Source organism: Hydra vulgaris, chromosome 12 (assembly GCF_038396675.1).
Source record: "Hydra vulgaris chromosome 12, alternate assembly HydraT2T_AEP".
NCBI lineage: Eukaryota > Metazoa > Cnidaria > Hydrozoa > Anthoathecata > Hydridae > Hydra > Hydra vulgaris.
This window is the reverse complement of record NC_088931.1, coordinates 76,401,630-76,429,606: the sequence shown is the minus strand read 5'-3', so window position 1 is coordinate 76,429,606 and position 27,977 is coordinate 76,401,630. Positions and strand designations below refer to the sequence as shown.

The window sequence follows — 27,977 nt, the reverse complement described above, 5'->3', positions numbered from 1 at the left end:
TCGTGTAAAGTACTGTTGAGCAATGATCTTGTTGATTCCGCTTTAATTTCTTTTTCCATTTTATCTTCAGTTAATTTTATCTCCAACTTGTTCTCTTCTGATTCTTCACTTGATGTTAATTTATGTCTGCATTGTGGACAAAGTTTTTCACCTGGAACTACGAATTTGCCTTTACTGCATAGGTACTTTGCTGTATCCAAGTTGATTTCATGAAGACTACCTAAAAAAAGGGAAGATTTCTTTTAATATGTATAAAAATTTTAATAAAACCTTAAAGTTGTATGGCATTTAATAGTGCACTTTCAGAAGTCAGCTAAAAGATTAAATATAGCTAAAATATAATTTGGCTGCCAATAATTTCATTATTGTATCTCACAACATTTTCACAAAACTAAAAGTTATGATTACGATACCTTTTATAACTTTGTTATGAGTATTAAAAGGATTGCAGCACTGTGTTAATTTAGTTGTATAACGCTACAAATAAACAAGTTTATGATGGAGACAAGTTGTTGGTTGGACATTTATTATTGAGAGCCCAGTCCTCCACATTAATATTTCTCTTTCATATTCAGGAATATCTTCAAAAGGTTAAATTCCCAGCAACGATGTATATGTTGTGAGATGACATTCATTTTCTAGGTTGATTCCAATGAAGCACTGTTGGCTGTTTGCCATGACTAAGAAACTGAATTACCAAACAAGATTTAATAAATTATTTAATCTAAAATTAAAATAATTTTTTTTTATTGAAATTTGTTATTGTTAACTGTTGTTTCAAAACTATATTTAGACAGCATAACTGACGTCCCAAATCTATACTTATACATCACAGCAGGCATTGCAAAACTATATTTTTCATGATAATTCACATCACAAAACTTTATTTATATATCTAAACCAACCCTAATAAACTGTTTTTACACGCCACAATTGAACCCATGAGAGTCAGGCAATTTGTGAAAATGTTACCCCATTTTATGGTTAAGTAATATTATACCATTTTAAAATTTAAAAATTATTCTAAAATAATAGGAATTGAGTTAATTTCTCTTCACCTTTGCATTCAACACCTACTAAAACTTAAATTATTCACACACAAAGTATCGCTATAAAATCTATAATAGAGAATAGCGGCCAAATAAAGAAATTTTTTGTCTAAGTTTCAAAATGACATATCTTTATTATGCTTTAAGAAACCAAAACCATCTTTTTTATAAAGATAGCCTAGGATCACCTACTTCATTTAAAAAAAAAATCAAATCCATGAGACTTGGGCAACTCCAGGAATTAATGAAAGCGCAACCCATGGTAAAAGAACAAAAAATTATATATATATATATATATATATATATATATATATATATATATATATATATATATGTATATATATATATATATATATATATATATATAAACACACAATATATAATATTGTTACAATATACCATTTAGAAACACAACTTGTGACTCTAGTCACCAATTAATGATCATTATACAAAACATTATAATAACAAAAAATACTATGTGTGACTTTTGTCAATAATTTTTAATTTTTTATTTATGTTTATTCACGCCCCCAAGGTCAAGAAGGCTACTAAAGTCGAGGAGGCTACTTTAGTTGTGGTTACAACCCGCTCTCAACTCTATAATAATGAAACACAAACCTTGAAGAACAAGGCTGCTGCGCAGGGAAATAAATTGAGTGCGATATTACCCGGGACATGGGGATTAAACTTGGAACTTCTCTCTTATGAGGCGAGTGCTTTATCACTACACCGCTACCGCATTACATCATTAATTAGCAAATAAAGCCACTTTCACATCAGGAAGATCATTAATGTAGATAAGAAACAATACAGGACCAAGGATAAATTCTTTTGGTACCCGAAAAGTTACAAATAATGAAAAAGAATATTGGCTTTCAAAGATGACTTTAAAACTGCTTATTAGCTAATTAATGACGCAAATAAAAATCACAACACTAATTGCAGTTTTAAAGTCATCCTTAAAAACCAATATTCTTTTTTATTATTTGTAACTTTTGGGGTACCAAAAGAATTTATCCTTGGTCCTGTATTGTTTTTTATCTACATTAATGAACTTCCTGATGTGAAAGTGGCTTTATTTGCTAAGGGCTTAATTTTAAACACCTCCTTGACAAAAAGTCTTCACCTTTCAATTACTTAGAACAAGCAGCCAATCTTGAATCTAATCGCTGTTCTGTAACAGCTTGAAACTTCCAACAATTTGTGAATTTTAACTCCGGCAAAACTCATTTATATACTGCAAACAACAGCATTAATATTGTTAAAATTCGTAAACTGATGAATGGTAACCCTCTCACTGAGAGTCTTTTTTGGAGTCTTTTTTGAGAATTTTACATCCTCTCAGATTATCATTTACCACTGACCTTCGGTGGAAACCATATATACAAACCAGGTTAAACCTTGTTAAGAAGCATTACAGAGCTCGCATTTTACATATGAAATGGCGATTTGCCTACAAATTCAGCAGTTTTACATTAAGCATTAACTTTTTTATTTTGGAATATTTAAATTATCTTTTAATAACTTTTAAGTTATCTTTTAATATTGTTTATGTGATGTTTATTCAGAAAATATTAAGTCGTAAAAAAAAAGCATTTAACCGCAACTGTCAAATCTTTTGTTAAAGAAACTGATATAAATTAAATTAACTGATATAAATTAAAAAACTTAAATAAATATTTTTTTAAAAGACTTTGAATTAAATATAAGACTTTGAGTTGATTTGAATTTAGTTTTGAAGGAATGTAAAATAGTTAGTAAAATGTAGAATGTAAAATTTAGTTTCAAAGGAATATAAAATGGTTTTGCAATACTTATTATCTTATAATTAATTCATTACGTAATCTCTTCGTCATAGATTAAAATATGTGAAAGCTAATAAAAAAACTTTTTTTTCAATTAAAGTAGGGAGAAGTATTTTTTGCTTTAAAAGAACTCTTTTCACAAATGTATTTAGAATTTTCAATATTGTGTAGATTTAATTCATTTATGGACATGAATTTTGTTTAGAAATATCTATCTATAAATTGTTTATAATAAATATTACATTAAATATGTAAAATAAAATAAAAAAAGAGTTATGATAAAGAAACAAAAGATTATATTAGGAATAAGACTGTTTTAAGAAATAAACTGTAAGGAAATATAATCATTTTCAAATACCAGATGCAGTGCAAGTGATAAATAAAATCACTCATCGCAATATTTCGCGCTCGTTATACTGAAACACATTATCAATGAGCGTGATTATGCGCACTCAGCATCAAGTTTTTGAGAGCAATATTTAGAGTTGGAAGTTGGTTGCAATGGGGCCATCCATAAATTACATACGCAAGTATGGGGTGGGAGTCACTCAAAAGTGTACCAGTGCCTACAAGGAAAAGGATGCATATTAAATAAAAAAATGAAATATCGTCATTTACTAAAAAATGACTACATAACTTTTTGGAGTTGAATTAACATGCTTGATTGCAGACATTTTAAACAACAGAAACGTTTTTAATTTATTTTAAAATAAATAATAGTTAAAAAAAAAAATAAAAACATTGGGAATATTTCTTTTATTTACAAAAGGTGTGTGAAAAAACTAAAAACAATAAAGCAAAAGAATCTTATGTTTTTACAAAATCTTGTGGATTAAAACTTTTGAATTTTCAAAATTCAATCAAGTTTTAATTTTTTAATCTAAATTTTTTATTCTCATTGGGACGAAAAGTTTTGAAAATAGTAAACATTCCATTCTATCTGTTAGTAGTAATGATTTCATTACATTTCATTCATTGTTTGTTCAAAACAGAAAACTGCTTTCTAATTTAAATTGAATGCGCCATTTAAATATTATCAAGTGAATATTATTTTATATACCCGATTATATACTTAATAAATATATAATAGACTTATACTAATATAATATATATTAGTGTAAGTATATATATACTTATACAAATATAATATATAAATAACTTATATACTGACATATTTTTTGAGAAATGCTTAGGTGAAACTGGTAACGTGACATTTTTTCTTTTGTTGTTTGTGAGAACGCTTCCAAAAGTTTCAATTCAAAGTTATATCCACTAAGTCTTTCTGATGTCAAACAAGAACAATCGCATTGGCAGTCATGTTAAATGAGGTGATAACATTGCAAAGAATAAGAGAAAATCCTTAAAGAATCCTCATTTTTGACAATTAAGAATGTTATAAGAAAATCATTAAGACGTGCCAAAAATGATGTAGTTTTTATTCCAGTGAAGAAATGTGTACTAATATTTACACCATTACTGCGGCATAATTTCATTTTTTTTTTTTAATTAAAAATTGATATGCATAAGGCTGTTGTTCAGTTAGGTTATACGAGAAAGTTGTAAGGTTAGCTGTACAAGACATAAAAAGATTGTACCACATAAAAAAGTGGTTATAAAAGAGTTAAGATAGATTGCATTACATGAAGAAGTGGTTATAAAAGCATTAAGAAAGATTGTATCATGTGAAGAAGTGGTTATAAAAGCATTAAGAAAGATTGTATCATGTGAAGAAGTGGTTATAAAAGCATTAAGAAAGATTGTATCATGTGAAGAAGTGGTTATAAAAGCATTAAGAAAGGCTTTAAAAGAATTAAGAGATCACGCCAAGAAGTGGATATAAAAGAACCAAAAAGTTGTTATGATTTGATAATAAAAAGGCTAAAAACTGATTGTGTTTAAAATTGTTCAAACAACAACATAATGTAAAGTAATGTAAAGATTTATCTTAAACACTTCTTTACTTTTTTTGAATTTTAAATTTGAATTCTTTACAACTTTTTTGCATAAATTAACCACCAAACTGTTTATAATAAAGTATAGATAACTTTTATACGGAATTTATGTTGTTTATTTTTTATTATTGATATGCTTATAAACATACATACATTATAAACATACAATGATATCACAAATTATCCATTTAACAATGCTTAAAACATTTTTCTAAAAGAGTTACTTACTAATTAACAATAACTTATTATTTACTGCTCAATTAGGTACTTAGAAATAAAAAACAGTGTAAAAAATATTTACATTGTGAATTAAAATGAAATGAAAAAAAATAATTTAAACAATTTTTTTAAAGGTTTTTCTAATGTTTAACTTTTCAGAACAATTCACGGCTTCTACCATTTCGAATGGGGTAATAACATTACAATCACATGACAACCTCGACCTAATCCATAACAAATATAATTGTTATATGTATTATTTATTGAAACTTTTTTTTTTTTAATTTTTAATTGCATTTAGCTTTAACTTTTTTGACTTTAATATAGCTTAACGGATTCGAAGATGAAAATATTTAATTCATTAACTTATTTTTGACAAAAATTATTTGATATCCCAACGTTTTGATGTTTTTGAATTTTAAATATAATACTCATTAATTGATAAAATGTGATCGAGCCTGTACCAAATCAAAGCTTTAAGTGAAGTTAAATAAACTTTTTACGCTAGATGTTTATTTATAAGATATTTATAAATATTATGCTAGATATTTATAGATATTACACTAGATATTTAATTTTTTAACATTTAAGTTTGGAATTTTCATTGTAGTGTTGCAAGTTTTAATATTCTATTATATGGACTTTTATGCAATTCAAAGTAAAAATTCTAGTTAAGCAAAGCTTTTTGTCAAATTAATCCTAAAAAACTAGCCGAGTTAGCAAATGGTTCGACTTAACCAGGTTACGATAAAGTGGATATGATAAAGTTCAACTCGAATTTTAAAAAAAACATGCTGGATTTTGCTTTCAAATAAAAGAAGTAAATCAATTTTCATTTGAACTTATACCGCATAAATTAAGATTGAAGTATGTCATGCATAAATTATGGGTGACGTACTTTATTACGAATATAACTTCTTTATTTAACAATATGCAAACTCTACTGTTTAAACATATATTGACTTCAGCAAAAAAGTTCAACTAAAAATATTTTATAATATAAAATATAAAATCAACTTATAATTTTCTCCCTCGCATGTTCTTTAGACGAGCACAATTTTTTACTCTCATAACAAAACTAGCGAGCGCTATTTGTCATGCCCAGATTGTTGTTTACAGGCATGTTTCATGTGTGCGGAGCGATCGCTCCCGTTTCATCACAAGGCCTGGGATTAAGATTTCATCAGTAATTTTTGTTATATTAGTTTAAATGATTTTTAACGTGCTTTAAAATTTAATTTGATTACAATGCAGTATTTGAAAATACGCTAATGACGCAATTTAACTTTTAACAATGTAAAATATGAAAGCTGTGTTAAAGTTATCAATAACAAGGCCTGCAATCCATTGCAAAGTTAGCATCTACTAAGGTTGCCTCTGTTTATCAGGATCGCTCTCTTCAGGATTTTTCCAGACAACCCTAATCATTTAACTTCATTCCTTAATTTGTGTTTTGTCTCTAACCTTTGCTTGTGTTTAGTTTCTCTTTGTTATCCTTTAGTATAGAGATCATTGTATAAGTGGTCATTACAAATGTGTCGACATTCCTATACTGATAAATGGCAACCCTCTCATTGAGTCATCTTCTTTATGTCTTCTTGGATTATTGTTTACTACTGAACTCTTATGAAAACAATGTATACAATCAACTGCAAAGCTAGTACCTTGTAAACTTGCTTCTCTTTATTATGCTCTCCATTATCTTTTCCTTGATTACATTCTTTACCTTTACAAATATCTTATTTGTCCCTGTATGGAATACTGTTGTCATACTTGGGCTGGTTCTTTTAATGGTGCTCTTTCTCTACTACACAAGTTCTAAAAAATTTGTAAAATTTGCATTGTAAATATAGTTGAACATGCTCTATCTGCCAAGCTTGAGTCTCTCATTGTCATTAGGTTGCATCTATTTCTCTTTTCTACAAATACTATCATGGCCATTGCTCAAAAGAGTTATCATATCTAGTTCCATCAACCAAAACTCATTCTTGCTTGATTAGTCATTCAACAAAGTCACATCCTTTTACTGTATCTGTTCACATGCTCTAAAAACTTTTATTTTTTAGTCTAGTTTTTTTTTCTGCACCCTTTGGAACCCTCTATCATATTCATGTTTTCCTGACTCATACAACCTACAACTTCTAAAAATCTTAGTACTTCAAAGAATGGTCAACAGACCCTTTCCCTGTTCTTTTATTCTTTGTTTTCTAGTAACTCCAAACATAGGAAGTAAATTATAATTGAAAAAAAAAATTTTAGTTTTTAATCAAGCAATATTAAACAAATCAAGTTTATTCTAAAAAGTTGTGAATTTACAAATAGCACAAGTACTAATTTAAAGTAAAAACCTAAACAATAAAAGTTTAGATTTTTACTTTATATTAGTACTTGTAAGTATTACTAATACTAATATTACTTTATATAAAGATAATATTAGTAGTAATAATAATAATAGAAATAACATTAATAAAGATAATAACAATGATATTATTAGTATTAATAACATTAATATAATAATGACTACAATGCAAGGCTCAAATTAAGTGATCACGAATTGCAATATCCGGAAATATTTCTGGTCATTTAATTCTTAGTTTATTAAAAGCTGTGAACACTATGTCAATGAAACAGTCAATTTATCATATTGCAAAAATTAATGAAAAAACAAAATAAGAAATTTACTACTGCAAAAATAACAGTCAAAACTTGCATATTTTTATGTTGTTTTTTTTTAAACACCAGGTAATTTAAGGATTATAAATAAAAACAAAAAAAGTAAGACAAAAATTATTACTAAAGGTCCAAAAAATTTGCGCAGTAATTTAAAAATAAACTAATAAAAATAATCCTAAAGCTATTTGCGCATTGTATGAAACATTATTATCGATATTTGTTTAGGGGGGAAGTTTAAGGAATTATTTATTTAAAAATGTAAATGTTTTAAATTAAAAATTAATTAATTGGTAATAAAAATAATAATAAAAAAGATATCTTTTAAAATTAAGTTATAAGAGTTTTATTTTTTTAATTTGAAATAACTATAAAAAGTTTAAATTAGTTTTTATATATTTTTAAACTCCTCTGTCTTTAATTTTTGTATACATATCTACAAAAGAGTTATGAGCATTTAATTTATAAGAAAATATTGAATAAGATTTAAATAAGATATAAAAATATTTTATACCTTATTTAACGATTTCTTTTATTTAAAATATTTGATCACCGCTAAATTCCTTTTGACTGTTGTAATTAGCGATCGTTTTTTAATAATTATATCGTACTTTATTGTGCTTTTTTTAACCATGAGCAAGACTAGGTTTTTTCAAACCGAGACAAGAAGTTAGTACTTCTTGTGAGACCGAGACCGAGACGAGACAAGAAATTTAACAATTTTTGAAAACAAATTTATTAAAATCCAAGTAAAAAAGAAAAAATGTAAACATGGTTTTGACAAATAGACACAAATGACATTTGTCAAATGTAAACAACTTTTTCAAATAATAATTCAGAATTTTTTTGCCAAACTTTTCCAACAAGACTATGTTTTCTCTGATTAAGATGATTTGTTCTACTTTTTCTGGGTGTAAGTTGTGTCTGGATGATTGGACGACATTTCCACCTGAGCTAAAAACTCTCTCTGATTTAGTTGAACTTGCTGGAATAGCTAAAATTTGTCTAGCTAATGAAAAGAGTTCTGGCAATGTATTTGGATGCAATTTCCAACAATCAAGAATCGGAAAGTCTTTTTTGGCATCAGGGAGATATCCATACTGGCACATTTCGCTCAAAATAGGATTCAGTTCAGATGTTGGCTCTTGTGTTTCAAGTCTGACGTTTAACTTGCGCTTCATTTTTGAATTAGGGGACAAATCTGCTGAAAGGACTCTGGCAACAGACTCTTGGCACTCAACATTATCCTTAACCTGTGAGGCTAACCATTCTTTTGTTGTTTGAAATTTTTTGAAGAGCTTCAAGTGAAGCCCCTTTAAAGCAAGATAATCAATAAGTTTCCAGTGTGACAATTAGGAAATCTTTTCTCGATGCAACTTTTCAAGTTTTTTGCATACAAGACACCGTAGCCATTTTTTCCATCAGTCTTAATAAGTTGATCAATTTTGTCATGGATTAAATAAAGAGAATCGGCGACAGTGTTAGTTGTTGGAATAGACTCAGCCGACCATGTTTCTTTAGCTTCTTTAAGTGGTGCTAAAATTTCTACTGCTCCCTTGTTTGATTTCCACTGTGATGGTCTTCGAAGAAAAAATATCTTCATTTGCATATAGGCTGATAATTGCACTCTTTAGATGTAGGACGGAAGCCATGCAATCCAGTTCACTACTCCATCTTGTGTCAACAGATTGGAGTAACTGTCTATAATTGATTCCTTGAGCGTCTGATTCTGATTCAAGCAACTCAGCTGCAACTGCTAACTGGTGAGTTAAAGAAGCCAAATCTTTGCATGTTTGCAACGCATCATCCATTCCAGCAGTCATTCCAAATGAGTCTCGAACTGCACATTGCAAAATATGATTGTTGCACAAGTATTGGTCAAAGCGCTTTGACAATTTGACTGCAAGTTTCATTTTTCTTGCCTAGTCGTTCACGCAGTACATTGGCAAATCAGCAGGCAAATTTAGTTCTTCTAAGAAAGAATCCAGCTTTCCTTCAATTATGATACCTGTGTGTCTGCCTGGGAACTGTTGAACATGGGGTGTCCAGTGATGTAGTCTCCAATTTTTGTCAATAGCATGAAAAGTCCAAGAGATGTAGCTGTCCTGAGCTCTAGAAGTCCAAAGGTCAGAAGTAAATGCAGCACTTTTTAGATTTGGCGTAATCTCTGTTATTATGCTCTTTATTCCAGCTTGAACTTCTCTTGACCGAATTGAAAGCTTTTTTGAATATGTTGTTCTGTGATGAAGGCTCAGTTTAGGGTTTGCAATGTCAAACAATTTCTTGAAACCTCTTCCTTCGACTGCTGAAAAGGATGCCAGATCAGTGCAAAAGTAATCCAGCATTGCAGAGTCAAACTGTTTTTGAATGGAATTGTCTTTGTCATATTTGGACTTTGTTTCAAGCATTTCAACCATGGTTTGTTGTTTCTTCTTAGGAGGAAGAAGAGAATCGTCAGTTTTTTCAGAATACTCAACATAATCTTGGCTGTGTTTTTTTAACTTCGACTTAATTTCATTAGTTTACCAGTGGAATTTAACTTGACAATATGTGTCAAGTTAAATTCCACTGGTAAACTAATGAAATTAAGTCGAAAGTGCACCATTTTATACAAAAAGTTTTTGGTATTTAAAACCTAATTAAAAATATTTAAAATCTAATTAAAATTTTTTAATTAGATTTTTTTTTTAAATCTAATTAAAAAATCTAATTAAAAATCTAATTTGTTTTTTTCAAAAACAAAATATATATATATTTATATAAAAGGATTTTTGAGTTTTTGTGACTTATCAGTTACTTATATTTTTAATTCACATAATAAAGTTCATCAAGACTTTTTTTAAAGTTTAACACTGCCTTGTTAAGTTTGACTTCCAAAGTCGAATTGTTCCAAATTGGAATAACACGATTGTAAAAAAAATTCCTTCTACTCAAATGTCTACAGACAGGTTCTCTCATAGATAAGGTTGTTAAATTAAGTCTATTTAATCTTTCCTCATATAGAAGCTCTAAATATCCTGGAATTATTCTTGTTGCTCTATGTTGTACTCCTTCAATAAGATTAATGTCTTTTTTTAAAAACAAATTCCAAATAGAAGACGCATGTTCTAGATGAGAGCGTACTACCGAAATATATAACAATTTAAGTATATCAGTATTTAAAAATGAAAATGTGTATCGGATAAGACCTAAATTTTATTTGCTTTAGAAACACAGCCAGATATATGACGACCATATTTCAGATTGTATTTAAACATGATACCAAGATCATTTACACAATTCACCGTACTCAATTGATAATCAGAAATGTAATATTTATTGATATTTTTATTTAATTTATTACTTTTATTGACATGCATTATTTTACATTTTTCTATATTTAGTTGCATACTCCACTCATTGCACCAATTAAAAATAGAATTTATGTAATCCTGTAAATCCTTACTAATCTTATCACATTATTAATTAAGAAAAATCTATAATGCTCAAACATTATAGGGTGCTGCTGCAATGCGATATACTGCAAAATTACAGCTTTTTAGTTTGGTAGACCCATTTTGATTGTTTTTTTTTGCCTATTTACTGCTGCAATCTATTCACAGGCCCTTAAACGACAACTCTTGCGTTTTATTGTCTTGATGCAGGAAAGGTATAGAAAAACATCTTGTCATGGTCTGCTCTACTTGAGCAACCATTAACAAAACAAGTACTTGACATAGTTTTGTTGTCAAGGATAAAATAATTTATTTAAGGTAGTTCATGGAGGAAAACAAAATATTTTTACACACGCTTTAAAACAATCTTTTTTACAGTAATTTATAATTAAAAAATCTCTTTAATTCAAACTTTTATTTTCACCTACAAAATGCAAATTATACAATGATGTAATGTTAGATGATAATATATATACTACACAATTCTTAAAAAAGTTGTAATGTATATTCTTTTAAACATGCTGGTCCAGCATTTTTATTTCAAAATAAGCATATTTTCAAGGTGCATTTGAAAAGTGATTTCTTAAAACATTTTCTTAAAAACTTAAAACATTCAGAATCATGTTTGTTTGTAGTTTTAACACAAGGTTGTGTTGTTAAGTCTTTATTGAGTCCCATTATTAGGTTCCAGTTGTTAAAAGTCATCAAAAAAACTTCTAAGTCCATTGCTTTATTAAATGAAATCCGTAAAAAATTTGCACAAATCCAACACACTTTACTTTCAGTGGTACTATATTGAATTGTACATAAGGCCCACAACTAACAACATCTTTAAATAGCAAATGTCACCTTTTCTGAGAAATTAATTGTATTCTGATCAATGAATTGAAATGGACCTTCTAAACATAATAACAGCTTGCTTGAATGAATATATCTATTCCTTGAAAATAATTTCATACTTAAAGATCTAATAGATATTTACTAGTAGTATTTGTAGAAATCCTTGAAATGTTACAACTTATTTCAGAAAACTTTTTGCATCTACTATATATACTTTAAAAAGTATATATAGTAGATGCAATTGATCTTTCAATCAATTGCATCTACTATATATACTTTTATTTGCAGCAGAATTGGATGTAAAGAGTGGTTAATTTAAAAAACACTGCAAGCTTTTAAATTTAAAGTTTAATTTATAAACAGCACCCATGTGATAAGTTAATTTGTCAATAAAGTCTGTTTTATGAAAAACATTCTTAACATGCTAGCAAAAGGTGAAAATATATTTTTCAATAATTTAAAGTTTATAATAAAATTATAATCATTTGAATCATCTGCAGTTTGTTTGTGTATTTTGCACAAATGTTGATTGCCTCTAAAATCACACATTCTTCTCAGTTTGTGGTTTCGCTTTTTGCCAATTATTATTGTTACTAATTATTATTAAATACTTTGAAGATACTAAAGCAATTTAATAGGTAAAACAGCATATTATTCATATACATAGAAAAAATATTAAAACATTTTAATAATTTATTTACTAAATAAATTATATAAATATTCTAAATTTAGCATCCTTAAATAACCAAAATATGTTCACAGTGTCTGATTTATATAAGTTAGGCAATTGACAAAAATAATAAAAAAATCTAATGTGTTATAATATTATTAATATTTAATATTAATCATATTTACAAGCCTTCCGGGAAAGTGTGTGCTGTCGCACACTGTGTTTGTCCACGTTTAAAGTAATTTTTTTAAACACACTGACCATGGCAGTTCGCATCTTTCAACTTATAAAGTGTTTCAAATTTTCGCAGCAAAAAGCTAAACTTATCTAACAAGGAAAAATAAACAATCCTAAAATAAGGAAAAAAAATATCAAGTTTTAATTAAATAAACTAGAAAATTTAATAAGAAAATGAAAGGAAACTAAAAAAATAAAAATTTTTATAAAATTTTAATACAACTTTTGTTTTCTTTTTTTTAGAGTGGTTGTTGTTTATGGCTACCAAATTTGATATAAGTTGATGAAACAAAACATATTATCTTTTATAAACATTTATCAACAATTGAATGTTTTTGATATGCAATTTATTCATGATTTTTAACGGTTCATATAATTAAGAAACTAATTTTGAAAATTCAAAAAAATAAAAATATTATTTTTTTGACATTTTTTTTTAATATTTATTTTTTTTAACTTATTATAATTAGATTTTCTATTTCGTATAGTCTTCATTTCCTTTTTTTGAGTATTGCTGTTTTATTCTTTCTAGTTTCTTATAGATTTATTTTGTTACAAATTCTTAAAATGCTAACTATATAAAAATGTGGTCAAGTTGTCTAAAAAAATTACTTGAAGCGTGGAAGTACAAGGTGTGGGACCGCAGGCGCTTCCTGGGGAAGCTTGTATTTAACAGAAGACCTTAAAAATTTAAAACACAAATAATCAAGTTTATTTTTGAATACTTCGGAGTACATTATATACAGTTTACTTATTCACACATTACTTATAATATACTTTATACTTAAATTTTATCTAAATAATTATAATTAAATTAAATAAGTTATGCTAATAAATGATTGCTATGTTCATTTTATTTGTCATACAGTATGGCAGCCGCAAATTTCAACGTCGCGTGATAGAATACCACCTATATTATTATTAGCAACAAAATAAACTAAAATAACTATTGAACAGTAATAATAAACAGTTATATGTAAGTAATAATTGGTATAGATAATTTTTAAAAAAAGAGTTACATTTTTTTCACCCTAATAATAAGAAAAACACCACACCAAAAAAACTCTAATCTGCTCTCAGCAGCTTTAACTCCATTAAAGAAACATCTCTGTTTATAATACAATTTAAATATAAAACAAGGAAAGCAAAATTAAATTGTTAGGCATATTTTTAAACATTTTTTTTTCGAATAAATGAGCAAAAAGACTGATAAAATTATGTAATAAAGTTTAAGATTTAAAATGCAATCATAAATTACTACTTAATTTTTTGCCTTGGTTTTCTATAGATTTATGACATGACAATGATTCCAAGTTATTTACTAATGGTTCATTAAAAATCAACAATAATAAAGTGTGTACACAAAAACTTATTTTTAATTGCTTTGTATTTTGTTTACAACATGTTAAAATTAGTTTTTGTGGAAAAAAATCAGCACCTTATATTTGTCAGTCCAAACTTTCTGGTCAAATATATGTTAAAGAGTGTCTATAAAAACGCCTTTTACCTCTCATTAAATCACATGATAACAGGCCTGTGTTCTGGCTAATTTAGCTTCAAGTCATTATTGAAAACTAGCTATGGAATGGTTTTTTAAAAAAATGTGAAATTTGTGCCTAAAACAGAAAAAAATACAGAATAAACAAGGCAGATTTACTTGCTTATGATTTCATACTAGCAGACAATTTAATAGATAAACCAGATCAATTAATTTTTTTTTTTAGATAGAAAGTAAAGGATACTGGAACTACAACAAAACTGTTTAAAATATATTATTTTTTAAGCTATAACTTCAGAACTCCATAGTGCCCCAGGGTTTGGATTTGATTTCTACCTTTGTAGTAAGTTTTTGTATACATTATGACAATTGAGAATTTTTAATAGACTATTTAACATCTATCAAAAAACTTTATTTTTTATATATATCTCCTTGTCAATATTTAAAACCTTATATATAAATTTATATGCTAGGAATGCAGACTAATGATGTCATTGAATGGAGTTGACTTCATATATGAAAATTGAGATTAAAACCTAAGGAAATTAAAAAGATGTTATCAATAACTATTTTTGATTAAAAGTTAAAAATTTTGGTTGAATTATTGTAAGGAAATACGAGTAAAAACATGACAAGTTATGATAGTCAAAGATAATTTTAGTCTTAATACATAATGAATTTATGCATTATAGGTATGATTTTTTCTAATTAGCAGAAATATTAACAAAATAAAATTACCTTTTACAAATGATAAATCGTCATCTAATCTTGCATCATAATCATAAACTGCAACAACAACTTTAGCTGTATTATCTGGAAATGGGGGCGTGGGAGGCGGAGACTCTAGTTTAGGCTGAAAATTGGTAACGAAAGGTGTTATTCCAACATGTATTGTTTGTTCATCACAGATACTTGCTGCATCATTTTCTACACCTACAATTTCCTTTGTATCTTTTTCTGCATCCGCTTTTAAATGAAATCTACAACAATTTCCCATCCTAACACAATTAGCTACATGTTGATTACTTTTTCTTTAGTCTAAAACATGTGAACAATACGAATTCCTACTTTTTTTTATTTCAAATATTTAATAATATTTTGTATTTATTCGTAAATTTTATAAGATTTACAAATAAATACAACATAATCACTCGCTTGATATTTCAAATAATACAAACATAAATAATACAAAATAATCACTCACATTTAAATAATCACTCATTTAAATAATTACGCACGTGAAAAGTGAAGTTTGCTTATTTAAATTTAAATACGCAAACTTCACTTTTCACGTGAGTTTTATCACGCATTTAACTGCCGATAGGGTTAAAAATTTCCGGAAAATTTCAAAATAAGATAAGTTATTTTATAATTAATGGGTAAAATTTTGTCTTATTTAGGCAATTGTTATGAACAATTTTAAAGAGAAATATTGTGATGCAGGTTATAAAAGTTTTAGAAAATTCTCTTAATCTGCATTCTTTGAAAAACACTTTTCTTGGTGTTTTGTTAAGTTTTTTTATTATAACTATAAGCAGGGCCGCCGGGAGCCTTCAAGCCGCCCGGGACAAAACCTTTTTTGGCGCCCTTATAGATTTTGCTTCATATATATACTTAGCATAGAAGCAAAAAAATACATTATGCCTTTATAGCTACTTTAACTTTATTTTATTTTTTGCTAACTAACCACAGCATAAACATTTCCTAATTTAAATAAAATTATTGAGCTTTTTTCGAGGCAAAATTATAAATTACTTCATCATATGACAATGATTTCGCGAAATCATTTTCAATAGACAACATCATAAGATTTGAAAGTCGCCCTTTTCCCATGGTGGCACTGAAGTGATTTTTTATAATCTTAAGTTTACTAAAAGATCTTTCACCCTCTGCAACGGATATTGGCAATGTGTGAAAGATTCGCAAAAGTATGCATACCGACGGGAAATTTGATGTAAGCCTTTGGAATATATTTGATTTAAAAGATTGAGGAAGTTGCCTCTATTGAACAAGGAAGATGCTTTCAACCGGTCAAAGTGACAAGTTTCCTCAACAAGATCATCTTCTTTAACGTCATTTGAATAGAATTTCGCAAGTTGACGAGCTTTGTCATCTTGTGAAGAAGGGTCTTCAGACTGAAGCCAGATAAAGGAAAACTTAGAAGAAACCTTTTTCACCACATTAAACCTTGATTGAATTTGTAGAATTATGTGGTCCAATGCCATGTTCAAAATATTTATTTCAAAGTTTTTTTCTGTATTGTCGAGGTAGTGGGCTGTATTTGATGATTCCTCGTTGAATTTTTTCACTCTTCTTGTGCGTTTCACTTTAAGTTCTGTATCAAAGCCTAGGTTTTCAGCCACTAGCTTTTTTCAGTCAAATACAATACCACGATGAACGAATGCGACCTAGGTCATCTAGAAGTTGTTGAATGAGGATGACTTCTTCTTCAATGGTGATTGACTCCGACTGGAGACATCGACTAACACCATCAATATTTTGAAGTGTCTTATACCAAATGGTCAGAAGAACTATTCAAATGATTTAAAATATTTTCCCAACGATTTCGCTTGATTTAGCATGTCCGCAGTTAGGTCAAGTTGATTAACGGTTCTATCCAGAGCAGCAATGATTTCTTGTGGTTTTTTCACTAAAGGTTTTACAGCTGCAATGTGGGCTGACCATCTAGTATCTGAGAGCTTGTAAAGTGATAAAGCAGTTTCTTCAAGAAGAATTTTCCATCTTGCTGGGCTGCAACTAAAGAACACGTAAAGGGCTTGGATAATGTCAAAAAACGTTTTGATCTCAGCGCAAGGCTCAGCAGCATGAACTCCAGCTAAATTTAAACTATGCGCACCGCAAATAATGTATAAAGCGAACAAATTTTTTTCCAGTATATGAGCTTGAGCTCCATTATAGATTCCAGCCATATTAGAACAATTGTCGTATCCTTGGTCTCTCGATTTTTGTAAATCGAGATTCACTTTCGCTAAAACATTGCAAATTAAATAAGCAATATCTGCACCTTTCTTTTTCTCCATATCTTCAACGCAGAGAAATTGTTCTTTAACTTCCCAAATCATCTTACCCGAGTTGAATCGCACAAATCTAAGAATAAACGTAATTTGTTTGGTGTGAGATACACCTGGGGTCCCATCGGTAATTATCGTAAAATATACGGCATCTTTTACTTCTTTCACAACTGCTTCTTGAACTAATGTAGTGCATTCACTGATGAATTCGTTTTGTGATTGCCAGGAGAGATAGTGAGCTTGTGTCCCTTATTTTGATGACGAGCAACTGTTTCAAGATGATTCTTTACTGTTTCGTTGTGACGAGAAATAACTTCAAGGCAACTTAAAAAGTTCTCTTTCTCGTTCTTCTCCATCGACGAATATTGCCCTAAAACAATAATTTCTACGTTAGTTAAATGTATATCATAGAAGTTATGTAATAATAAAGAACTTATTTTTAATTATTTAGAGTTCTTGCCTAGAATATTTACCTCTAAATGATAAGTTTTGAGATGCTAAAAATAAAGTTGCATCTAAAATACAACGAAGTATTTCACGCCATCTGGCTAATTCCTTTCCTAGTGCCTTTTTGAACTCGGAGTCAATTCCGTGCTGATTGACAAGAGCTGAGTGCAAAGTTTTCCAATTGAGATAATGACTCTGATAAACTGGGTCGCTATGATGACTTTTGATACAATCACTCAATTTTCTCCAATCATTTCTTATTCCTCCATTCCAGAGAAGAAGAAGAGATCGATCCCCATTGGATCCAGAATTTTCACATCCAAATAAAGAACACGGGAAACAAAGAAGAGAGTTAGACGATGGGCACCATATCAAATAATCTCTATGAACTTTTTCTCCATTAGGCAATGCAATGAAAAGAACTTCTTTTGGGAAGGCCCTGTTATTAGAAGCATCTCGTGGGAAATCATCAGGTAAAGTTGACGGACCTTTTTTGATTATTTCTTCTTTTTCTTTTTGCTCAAGAATCAATGGCCAGAGTGCTGGGTCATTTTCAACGTCTGAATTAAAAAAAAATGAATTAAAACTTAATATATAATTAAATATTTAACTATTTTGAATTATTGTTTGTGTGCCCCTTTATTTTCTTCGGGTTTCAATTCATTATTAAAACTGTCGTCTGTTTCATTTTCCACTGAACCAAGAGAATGTAGATGAACGATATCCTCAACGCAATCATCATTATCATAATACGATAATTCTATTTTTTGTTCTAATTTATTTAATTTGGCCGACTTGAAAAATGATTAATTATTATTCGTAAATTGCTTTGAAAATAATATAATATATATATATATATATATATATATATATATATATATATATATATATATATATATATATATATATATATATATATATATATATATATATATATATATATAGAATAGGGCATTGGCTTCGAAAAGGGCAAAAAAATGTGAAAAAAATAAACAAACGCTCCAAGAATTACGTTGGTTTTACAAAGCTACTAATCAAAATACTGATTTGAAGGTGAGTTAGTAGAAATGTATCGGTCTATATATATATATATATATATATATATATATATATATATATATATATATATATATATATATATATATATATATATATATATATATATATATATATATATATATATATATATATATATATATATAGACCGATATATTTCTACTAACTCACCTTCAAATCAGTATTTTGATTAGTAGCTTTGTAAAGCCAACGTAATTCTTGGAGCGTTTGTTTATTTTTTTCACATTCTTTTGCCCTTTTCGAAGCCAATGCCCTATTCTGGGCACCAGAAAGTTTTTTACGATTCATTATTAACAGTTACTGTAAATAACCGTACGCATCAATAAAATAATAGCATAGTCAACTACGCAAGCTCATCGAAAAATTATAAACTCAATCTCAAAAAGCTAATGTCATAAATCAATTTTCAATAGTTAAATATAAATCTTAAACATGAATTACCATAAATAAGTTGATCGTAAAGAGTTGAAAAATATTTACTACTACTTTCTAAATTCTGAATAGAATTATTTCTAAAATGTATTCACAGTTTGTTATTGCTAATTATCAACGTCTACGTTTTTTTTACTTTAGTCTGATGAATGCGAAAATCTCAAGAGACATTTTAATTAAATAGCGTATGGAGTACGAAATCAATGATGAGTTCGTATTTTAAAATTTTTTCGAGGAATTAAAAGTAATGATATAACGCGAGTAGTATATAGATTTCAATTATGGCATTTTAAGATTAAAAAAACTATTTTATTTTATTTCGGCATCTGGTGCCCCATCGACATCTGCCGCCCGGGACAAACTGTCCCTTTGCCCCCCCCCCCTCTAGGCGGCCCTGACTATAAGTAGCAACTATAATTTGTTTTCAAAATTATCTAAAACTATTTTATTCTGTCATTTTCTAATCATATCGATGTTTATTGCCGCAGCAAAATTTATTTAAAAGGCTAAGCATAATTTGCACCCCCATTCCCCATTTTCGCGTCACGGTAAGGAAGAAGGCGTGAACTTCCTGGTTAAATGCACTTCCGCGGTGCTCTGTGATAAGACCGTTAGGACTTCTTGGGGCACCTAAAAAAAAAAAAAAAAAAATAAATTCCTCAAAGAGACGGAGCATTTTTTTTAATATCTTTTAAATTAGCCTATAAGTTACTAAAAACTGTGAAATTTTATATAAAAAGATATGATTGATTATTTACAGTATTTTACAATTTTTTCTAATATTTTTATTTAAAAATATAGTATAAAATATATAAATAAAAATAAAGAACTAATGATTTCGAGGTCGTAAATTCTACTGCTATGTTTAAATAAGTACTTTTATGACTTTAGGCTCACCCTTCACAACCTTGCTAGAGCACTTTTGACTTTATAAATCAGTAGATTAAAAAATTATACTATACATTAAAATGGTTTAAATGTATACCGCATTTTCAACCTATATTGCTAAGTGGGCAATTTGAGTGGTTGTGTGTGTGTGTGTGTGTGTGTGTGTGTGTGTGTGTGTGTGTGTGTGTGTGTGTGTTTTATAAGTAAGTAAATTAGTTTTACTGAACACTCAAATCCAATGTGCTTACTAATACCATTTTTAGATAAGTTATTATTATCTAACATAGCTAGTGCAATTGTGTCAAATACCAGACTAGCCGAAAAAATTTGTCAAAAAATCGACTATAACTTAAAAATCAAGTTCTATGTGGGGGTGAAACACTCCTTTCACCCCGAAAATCGCCTTTGTATGCAATCTTTACACACAAAAAAAATCTTTGTTTCTTAAAAAACACTCTATAAAAATAGTACGCAATAAAACTTGTTAATCTAAAAAAGATTTTATTTTTTATATTTTGAATTTTACTGTACTTTGTAAATATTTTACGTCGTAGTTGAGAGAAGTAAATGCTAGAAATATCGCGACGTTAGAATTATCTTGTTCTATCTCCACTTTTTGAAAAAATCGAGTTTTTATAGTTTTTGAATAGTTTTGCGCTATGTTTTTCTATTTTATTTATATTGAAAACATATAAAACTTTTAATACGGTGTTGCATGCCATATTGCATTGTTTTATCTCCTAAATAAGCAAATTTGAAAATGTTATCTTATTTTAACTCCGATCAACCAATCATATATTTACAATTACATATTTGTACGGAATAATTTTGTTGTTATTGTAATTTTCAAAATGGCAACTAAAAATATTAACCAAAAAATGGAACATGCTCTAAATCAAAACGAAGGTATTTTTTCACTTAATTAGCGTTATAATTTTGCCAATTTTTTATTTTAATTATCCAGAATGCATAAAAAACAAAATAATTTATTATTTATGCATCCTAGATAATCAAGTAAAAAAGGTAATGGAGTTTTTTAATCTTTAGAGTCGCTTGGTATTACACCTTCTCGTAGGTCACCCCATGGTGGAATATCTAGAAAACGTAAAGCTGATACAAGTAATTGGAAACAAAGTATAAGAAAAATGCAACGTCAGTCGGGTAAAGCTTATAAAAATTCAAAAGGTAAACAAGTGCCTGAAAGATCTATCGCAACGCTAAAAAGTTGCAGAAATTGTAAGTTCAAATGCTCTACTAATATAACTGAGATCGAGCGTCAAGTTATATTTGATAACTTTTGGACCTTAGATGATGACGGTAAAAAACATTTTTATTCAAAAACTACCGAAAAACTAGAGAAAAAACGCTGTCGAACAGCTGCTGGTAAAAATTCGAGAAGAAAAATGTCTTATTACTATAGCTTCTTTGTTTCTAATACACAATATAGAGTTTGTAAATCCTACTATCTTTCAACATTGAATATTAGTAGCCAAAGAATATTTTACTTTCACAAATTTAATAAATGCTTAACTACTGGAACGCCAATGCAATCAAAATTTGGAAGACATAAAAAAAAGCTTACCGGAAGATTCTAAAAAAGTTGTACGAGACCATATAAATCTTTTCCCAAGAATTGAGGCCCATTATTGCAGGAAAAAGACATTTAAAGAGTATATGGAAGGATCACTCAATATAGGTAAACTGCATGATCTTTTTAAAATATATTGTGATGAAAACGACTATATACCAGTAAAAGAACATATGTATCGTTATATCTTTAATCACGAGTTCAACATAGAATTTCAAAAACCAAAGAAAGATTTATGTGACACATGCTATGAATATTGCAATATTTTTAATGCAAGCAATGAGCAAACAGATAGTTATAATAAGCACATAACATCAAGGAATGATACCAAAACTGAACGTGATAAAGATCGTCAAAATGCTGATCTAAAACTGCAGTTGTTTTTATTGATCTTAAAAATGTTTTAAGTTTGCCTTGGGCTAATGTTGGAAACTTTTATTACAAACGGAAACTTTTAAGTTATAATTAATTGATCATTGTTTGTTTAACAAGAAAGGTTATTGCGTCCTTTGGCATGAAGCTATGGCTGGTCGTGGAGGAAATGATCTTGCCAGTGCTGTAACATGTCTGCTTCTGAAAATCATGGATGACCTTGACGTAAATAAGTTCATACTTTGGTTCGATTCATGTGTACCACAAAACCGCAATAGTTTCATGTCAGCAGCTTTATGTGAATTTATTATACGATACCCACAAATTAAAGTCATTGAGCAAAAGTTCTGCGAGCCAGGTCACTCCAGCATTCAAGAATGTGATGAGTTTCATAGTCAAATTGAAAAATCTTATTTAGCTTATTATTTATAATAGTTTTTAATAAATACTTAAACTCTTGTAATAGAATCACAGGTATACGAAAAATAAAATCAATTTCATCTTGCATGTTGTTTGTAATTAGATTAGTTTAATTGTTGTGTTAATATCTGTAAGACTTAAATAATTGATAGAAAATTTAAAAAAAGCTATTTCTTTGATAAATATTTTTCATTCCTTTCCTATACGCTATATATTACCGTTTTTTATTATGTAGCGAAGTGTTCTGTTTTAAATTAGATGTCTTAGTCTTGTTCAGAGCCGGTGCGAACAGGTATCAAACAAACTTGTAAGAACAGTGCAATAGCTAGTGGGTCGGAGCCCCTCCCAAAATAAATTTAAAAAATTCCATTTTTAGGTATTAAAAAAAAAAAAACTCCTTTTAATTTAAAAAGAGTTCCCATAGATTCGCCGGGTCCCAACCAACCCTAATTCAGGGGCGTGGGGGTGCAACAGCACTGCGTAAGAAGAATGACTACCTAGAACAAAATTTCATTGATTTTCAACATGTCTTTGTTAAAAAATGTAGTTAATATATTTAATATATAAGATGTAACAAAATAACATTTTTGTATTTTACAAAATACCAAAGTTATTTTGTTCTATCTCCAAAAGTGGGTGGGAAAATATGGGCGTTAGCGAAATTTTTATAAGTTTTTTTTATTTAAAAATAAACAACGGAACAATCATAAATCTAAAGAAAGTCTTTAATTCCCAAATAATTTTTTCAACTTAGCAGCAAACAAACTCAAACTTTGACACCGATTTTCTCAGTTTGCAAAAACATGGACTTAGAACAAGATAATTCTAACGTCGCGATATGTTATACAGCAGCTCAAGAAATCTCGGAAAAAATGAACTTTTTGTTGTTTAAATTTTGAAATAAGCTATCTCGGAAAAAATGAACTTTTTGTTGTTTAAATTTTGATCTAAGAAATTTGACCAAATTATAATTATTTTTTGCTTGTGGGTCTTTATTATTTGAATTTTTTTTTGAAATATTTTAAGAACACATATTCATAAAACATATTCATAAACACATATTCGTAAAACGCATATTTTGAAACAAAGAAATGAATTTTATAAAACTATAAGTTTATTGCAATAAATATATTTTGAAAACTTCCTGAGGCTTTGAGAAAAATTTCCCGGAAAATTTTCAAAAAATTTCAATCCTAACTGCAGACCTTAAAGTTTTGAGGTCTAATTTTTAAAGTTTACGCAAATAACTGGCTTTGGAGAATGCAGAATAGTATAGCAAAACAATTGCTCGAAAAGCGAATTAATATCGAAGTTTTTTTTACTGAAACGTTTTTAAGGAAATAGTAGTGATAATTGATTTTAAGAAATTAATTCCAAATAAAAGTTCGAAACTCTTTAGAAGAAATATTATCGAAAATGCCCATACAGAATAATATCGAAATTTGGAGTTAGGAATACTATCGAAAAACTAGCAAAGAGGTAGAACATGCGAGGAGTGCTGCTACATCGACTGAGGGTTTGGTTTGGGCAGTTTATTAAAAAAAATTTAATCATAATCATTATTTTAGTTTTCAACATTACTAAATTTTTAATTATTTCGATGTTAATCATTTTCTTCTAACTTCGATCTTATACTGCTTTTAGGATTTTCGATACTATTTCTTTTTTCACAACTTCGATTTTATTCTTTATTTCAATATTAATCAGGAGGTAGCCATAGTACTTTACTATTCGTTAGGCGAGCAGTGCTATTCGCTTAACGAGTAGTACTACTGCTATTTCCGGAATAATATCAAAATAGAGAATAAAATTGAAGTTGTGAAAAAAGAAATAGTATCAAAAATTCGCTTAACGAATTACTACTCGTTACAGTACTATTCGTTTAATGAATAGTTACTATTCGTAAGGCGAATAGTACTATTCGTAAACGTTTTGTTAACTTTTTTTTGTAAATAGGTTTCAAAATTGTAAATAGTCTATACTATAGACTATTTACAATTTTGAAACCTGTTTACAAAAAAGTTTTTAAAAACTAGCTATAGAGTCTATAGCTAGTTTTTAAAAATAAAGCTTTGATATTACATACTTTTAAAGTTTTAGAAATTTACCCAAATCAAAAACTATGTATTGTGTTTAAACTGGAATTGTGTTTAAAGTCTAATTGACATCTTCTGCAAACGCCTACGTTAATTATTCTTTTTTTTTTTCTGATTCAGTTTAATAAAAAGCTGCTCCGGCCAATCGTTTTTTTTTTACCGAAATATTTAGCTTAAAATTATTGCATCGTACGAAATTATTGTCGCATATTTTTCACGTATTATAATGTCAGTAGTATTAAAGTCATAATTTATGGTAATAAAACTGCAGTCAATTAAAGTTTCTCGATCGAAGATCTGATTAATTTTGACTCTAAAATAGCAAATTTTAACAAGTTTTTCTTTATAATATTTAACTTTAGTTTCAAGTTGAGTAAAGTTGTTTTACAGCTATTATTTTTAACTTTTTCTTTTGCTTCAACATTTTAGATACGATATTAATAAATTTAGAAACGGTAGGTAAAAAGTGTAATAATCCGAGCAAAATAGTTAAATCTAAATTAAAAGTATTGTTGCATCCACAGATGCCTATGTAGCATATGCAGTTGCATATGTAACAAAAGCAAGAATTTTGTATAACACATGTTATAGAAAATGCTGGCTTTTATAACAGAAAAAAGTTTTCATTAAATCAAAAGAAAACTAATTTAGTGTAAATATTTTTCAAGGGTATATATTATGTTTTTTAGTTTAGTATATATATATATATATATATATATATATATATATATATATATATATATATATATATATATATATATATATATATATATATATATATATATATATTATTTATATTGAAATTCATAAGTTAAGGTTAAAATTCAAAACTATAGAGAGAATATCTTCTAATAATTTTTAATAATAATAAAATTTCATTATTTATTATTGGAATCTAGCAGTAGAAAACTGCAGGTTGTTATGATATGTGAAACATGGTGAGAGAGTTTTATTAAATCAAAGGGTATTTGTTTTAGTAAAAAAAAAAACAAGAGTATTGTTAATTCAAATAAGTTGAATATTTAAATCCATGATGCTCTTGTATTATACCTGTTATGCAAGTTGTTTAAACTAATTGAACAAAAGAGCTTTGAATGAAAAATGATCTTTAATTTCTAGTTAAAGAAAAGAAATTGATTTGGCTTAAATAGCTTTGAAATTAAAATGTATTTAGAAACTTAGATTTACATATATGAACAGTGAAACTGCAATCAAAGACGCAATAAGAGCTCTAATAGATGACAGATAGTTTTCAAAAAACAAATATTTTGAACAAATTTTTTTATTTTATTTTCCATGAAGATCTAAACAACACCCCAACAGGCCAGGGAAAATGAATCATAAATGTCCTGATTTAATATTTGATGTGTCAGATTTTAAAAATGAAGAATTTAAACAAGACACTAGTGTCAATGGATGATTGGTGGTAAAAAATGGTTACTTTGATTTAACCTTGAAATGTAAAAGATTATAAGGTTATGTGGAATCAAAATGAATACTTAAAACAGAAATAGAAAGGATTTTAGGATTTATGTGTCAAAAGATTCAAAATAAGTTATATCAATTTAGGTTTGTAAAATGAATACAGTTTTGATGAAATATGAATTAAAAGTAGAAATGATAAAACATTTAGTTATTTAGAAATTTGCTTGAATTGCTGTTTACATTGTCAGTGAGGCCACATACACTGTTATATTAAAGTGCGCTGCACTAAAACTGGTATCCACACTGCTGGATTCCACAATCTTCAGTATTTGTAAAATTAAACAGATAGAAAATATTCAACAAAGAGAAAAAAAAAATTTCTTCACTCTAAGGTATGTCAATGAGGAAAGATTAATGTTACTATAGTTGGAGAAGGGAAGAAATATAGAAAATTTAACTGAATTTTTTTAAATCATGAAAAGCATAATTAATGTATATTGGAATAATCCTCAAAAAATTGGTCAGTTTGTAGAGAGATAGAGTACACAATCTACGTATTAAAAAACAGTTGGCTTCTTTTCAATGGCATCACTTAATGAAATTCAGTTTCTCAAAACAACAATCGTTCTTAGTGATGTCACTAATCAATGTTAATAATTTTTAAAATGTATTATTATATCATTAAATAAAACTGTTGTTATAATATTATTATTGTTAAAAGTAATAAAAATTGTTAAAGCTCAACAACACTTATATGATGCACAGTCAGGGTTTATTTGAGGAAAATAATTTAAGCAGCAGTTCCCCAATGCTGATGTGTGCCGTAAGGATACATCAATGGAAACGCTACAAAATAAAGACATTTATATAACCTGACTTGCAGCAGAGTGTTGCTACATCTGCTGAGGGTTTGGGATAGGGCAGCAATCTCTCCTTTCATTATTCTTCGTTTTTTTCTTCTTTTTCTCAAAAATTAAAATGCACATTTTTACCTTAAGAGCGCTAAAATGATATTAGGAAATTCCGACCTAACATATGAATTGAGCATAGTATATATATATATATATAAATTTTGTAATAGTGCAGTGGCAGAGTGCATGTTTTATAAGCTAGGTACAAAATTTAAACTTCAACTTCTGTCCTGGATTACCTTAATCTTTTTTACAATTCTATATGTATACTTTTGTTGTTGCTTTTTTTGATTAATTTTTCTTTTTTTTTGTTATGCAGGTAAAAATAAAAGTATGGCTTCTTTTCAATTAATACTAGTTTTAATAAGTATAAATTTATCAACGGTTGTATTTTGCGAATTTGGAGATTTACGTTGCAAGTGCATTTGCCCAAAAGAGAAAAATAATACCTCAAATATTTTTGTTGTAAACACAATAACACAACCAGATGATTGCAATTGTGAAAATGTTGTGAAAAGAAGTGAAAACTTTTGTTTAAAGTGTGAATGCAAGTTTGAAGCTCGTAACTCCTTACTTATTAAAGTAATCATTATATTTGTTTTGTCAACAATTGTTTTTCTCTATGTTTACATGGTTGTAGTGTTTGTTCAATCAAAATGTAAATCATCTAAATTAAGTGTAACATCAGATGAGATGCAAGCAAAGCTTAAAGAGCCTGTTGTTAAACTAAAATACACCCCAATAACCAACCTGTATCGTAAAATTACTGATTGGCAGAACACTGTAGATGAACAGAGAGTTCGTGTTTATGGAAATAAAGAGTTATTAAGCTGATGTTATAAAAATTTGATTTTTTAGTTTTAAAAACTTTTTTATTTTTGTATTTTTGTAAAATAATTTTGTGCTGTGCTTTAT

The 27,977-nt window shown here is 28.1% G+C and overlaps 3 protein-coding genes across 4 annotated transcripts in view; 2 read left to right on the top strand and 1 right to left on the bottom strand.

Moving 5' to 3' along the window:
* The window catches only part of LOC100215085 (tyrosine-protein kinase SRK2), a 34,033-nt gene extending 18,373 nt beyond the window's left edge, over window positions 1-15,660 (bottom strand). Inside the window, exons 1-2 of one of the 2 annotated variants that reach the window (XM_065814493.1) lie at window positions 15,579-15,660; window positions 15,113-15,412 (exon numbers count right to left, since the gene is read on the bottom strand). In XM_065814493.1, the coding sequence (XP_065670565.1) occupies window positions 15,113-15,371 (259 nt within the window). In that variant the 5' untranslated portion in view covers window positions 15,372-15,412; window positions 15,579-15,660. Of the gene's footprint in view, window positions 1-15,112; window positions 15,439-15,578 lie in introns of both variants that reach the window. The other variant, XM_065814492.1, reaches the window with a different exon arrangement.
* Window positions 15,661-21,102: 5,442 nt separating this feature from the next.
* On the top strand, window positions 21,103-22,068 carry LOC136088510 (uncharacterized). The gene is made up of 2 exons (XM_065812356.1): window positions 21,103-21,156; window positions 21,298-22,068. Exons 1-2 carry the CDS (start codon window positions 21,129-21,131, stop codon window positions 21,843-21,845), a joined length of 576 nt encoding a protein of 191 aa, XP_065668428.1. The 5' UTR covers window positions 21,103-21,128; the 3' UTR covers window positions 21,846-22,068.
* A 5,327-nt stretch (window positions 22,069-27,395) lies between these two features.
* Window positions 27,396-27,896, top strand: LOC124817325 (putative protein 2). Its single transcript, XM_065812058.1, has one exon. It carries the CDS (start codon window positions 27,396-27,398, stop codon window positions 27,894-27,896), a length of 501 nt encoding a protein of 166 aa, XP_065668130.1.
* Window positions 27,897-27,977: the final 81 nt, after the last annotated feature.

Coding starts and splice junctions, on each gene's coding strand:
- LOC136088510 (XM_065812356.1), top strand. CDS start 21,129: ATGGAACATGCTCTAAATCAAAACGAAG. Junction 21,157..21,297: donor TGCTCTAAATCAAAACGAAG/GTATTTTTTCAC, acceptor TTTAATCTTTAG/AGTCGCTTGGTATTACACCT.
- LOC124817325 (XM_065812058.1), top strand. CDS start 27,396: ATGGCTTCTTTTCAATTAATACTAGTTTTAATAAGTATAAATTTATCA.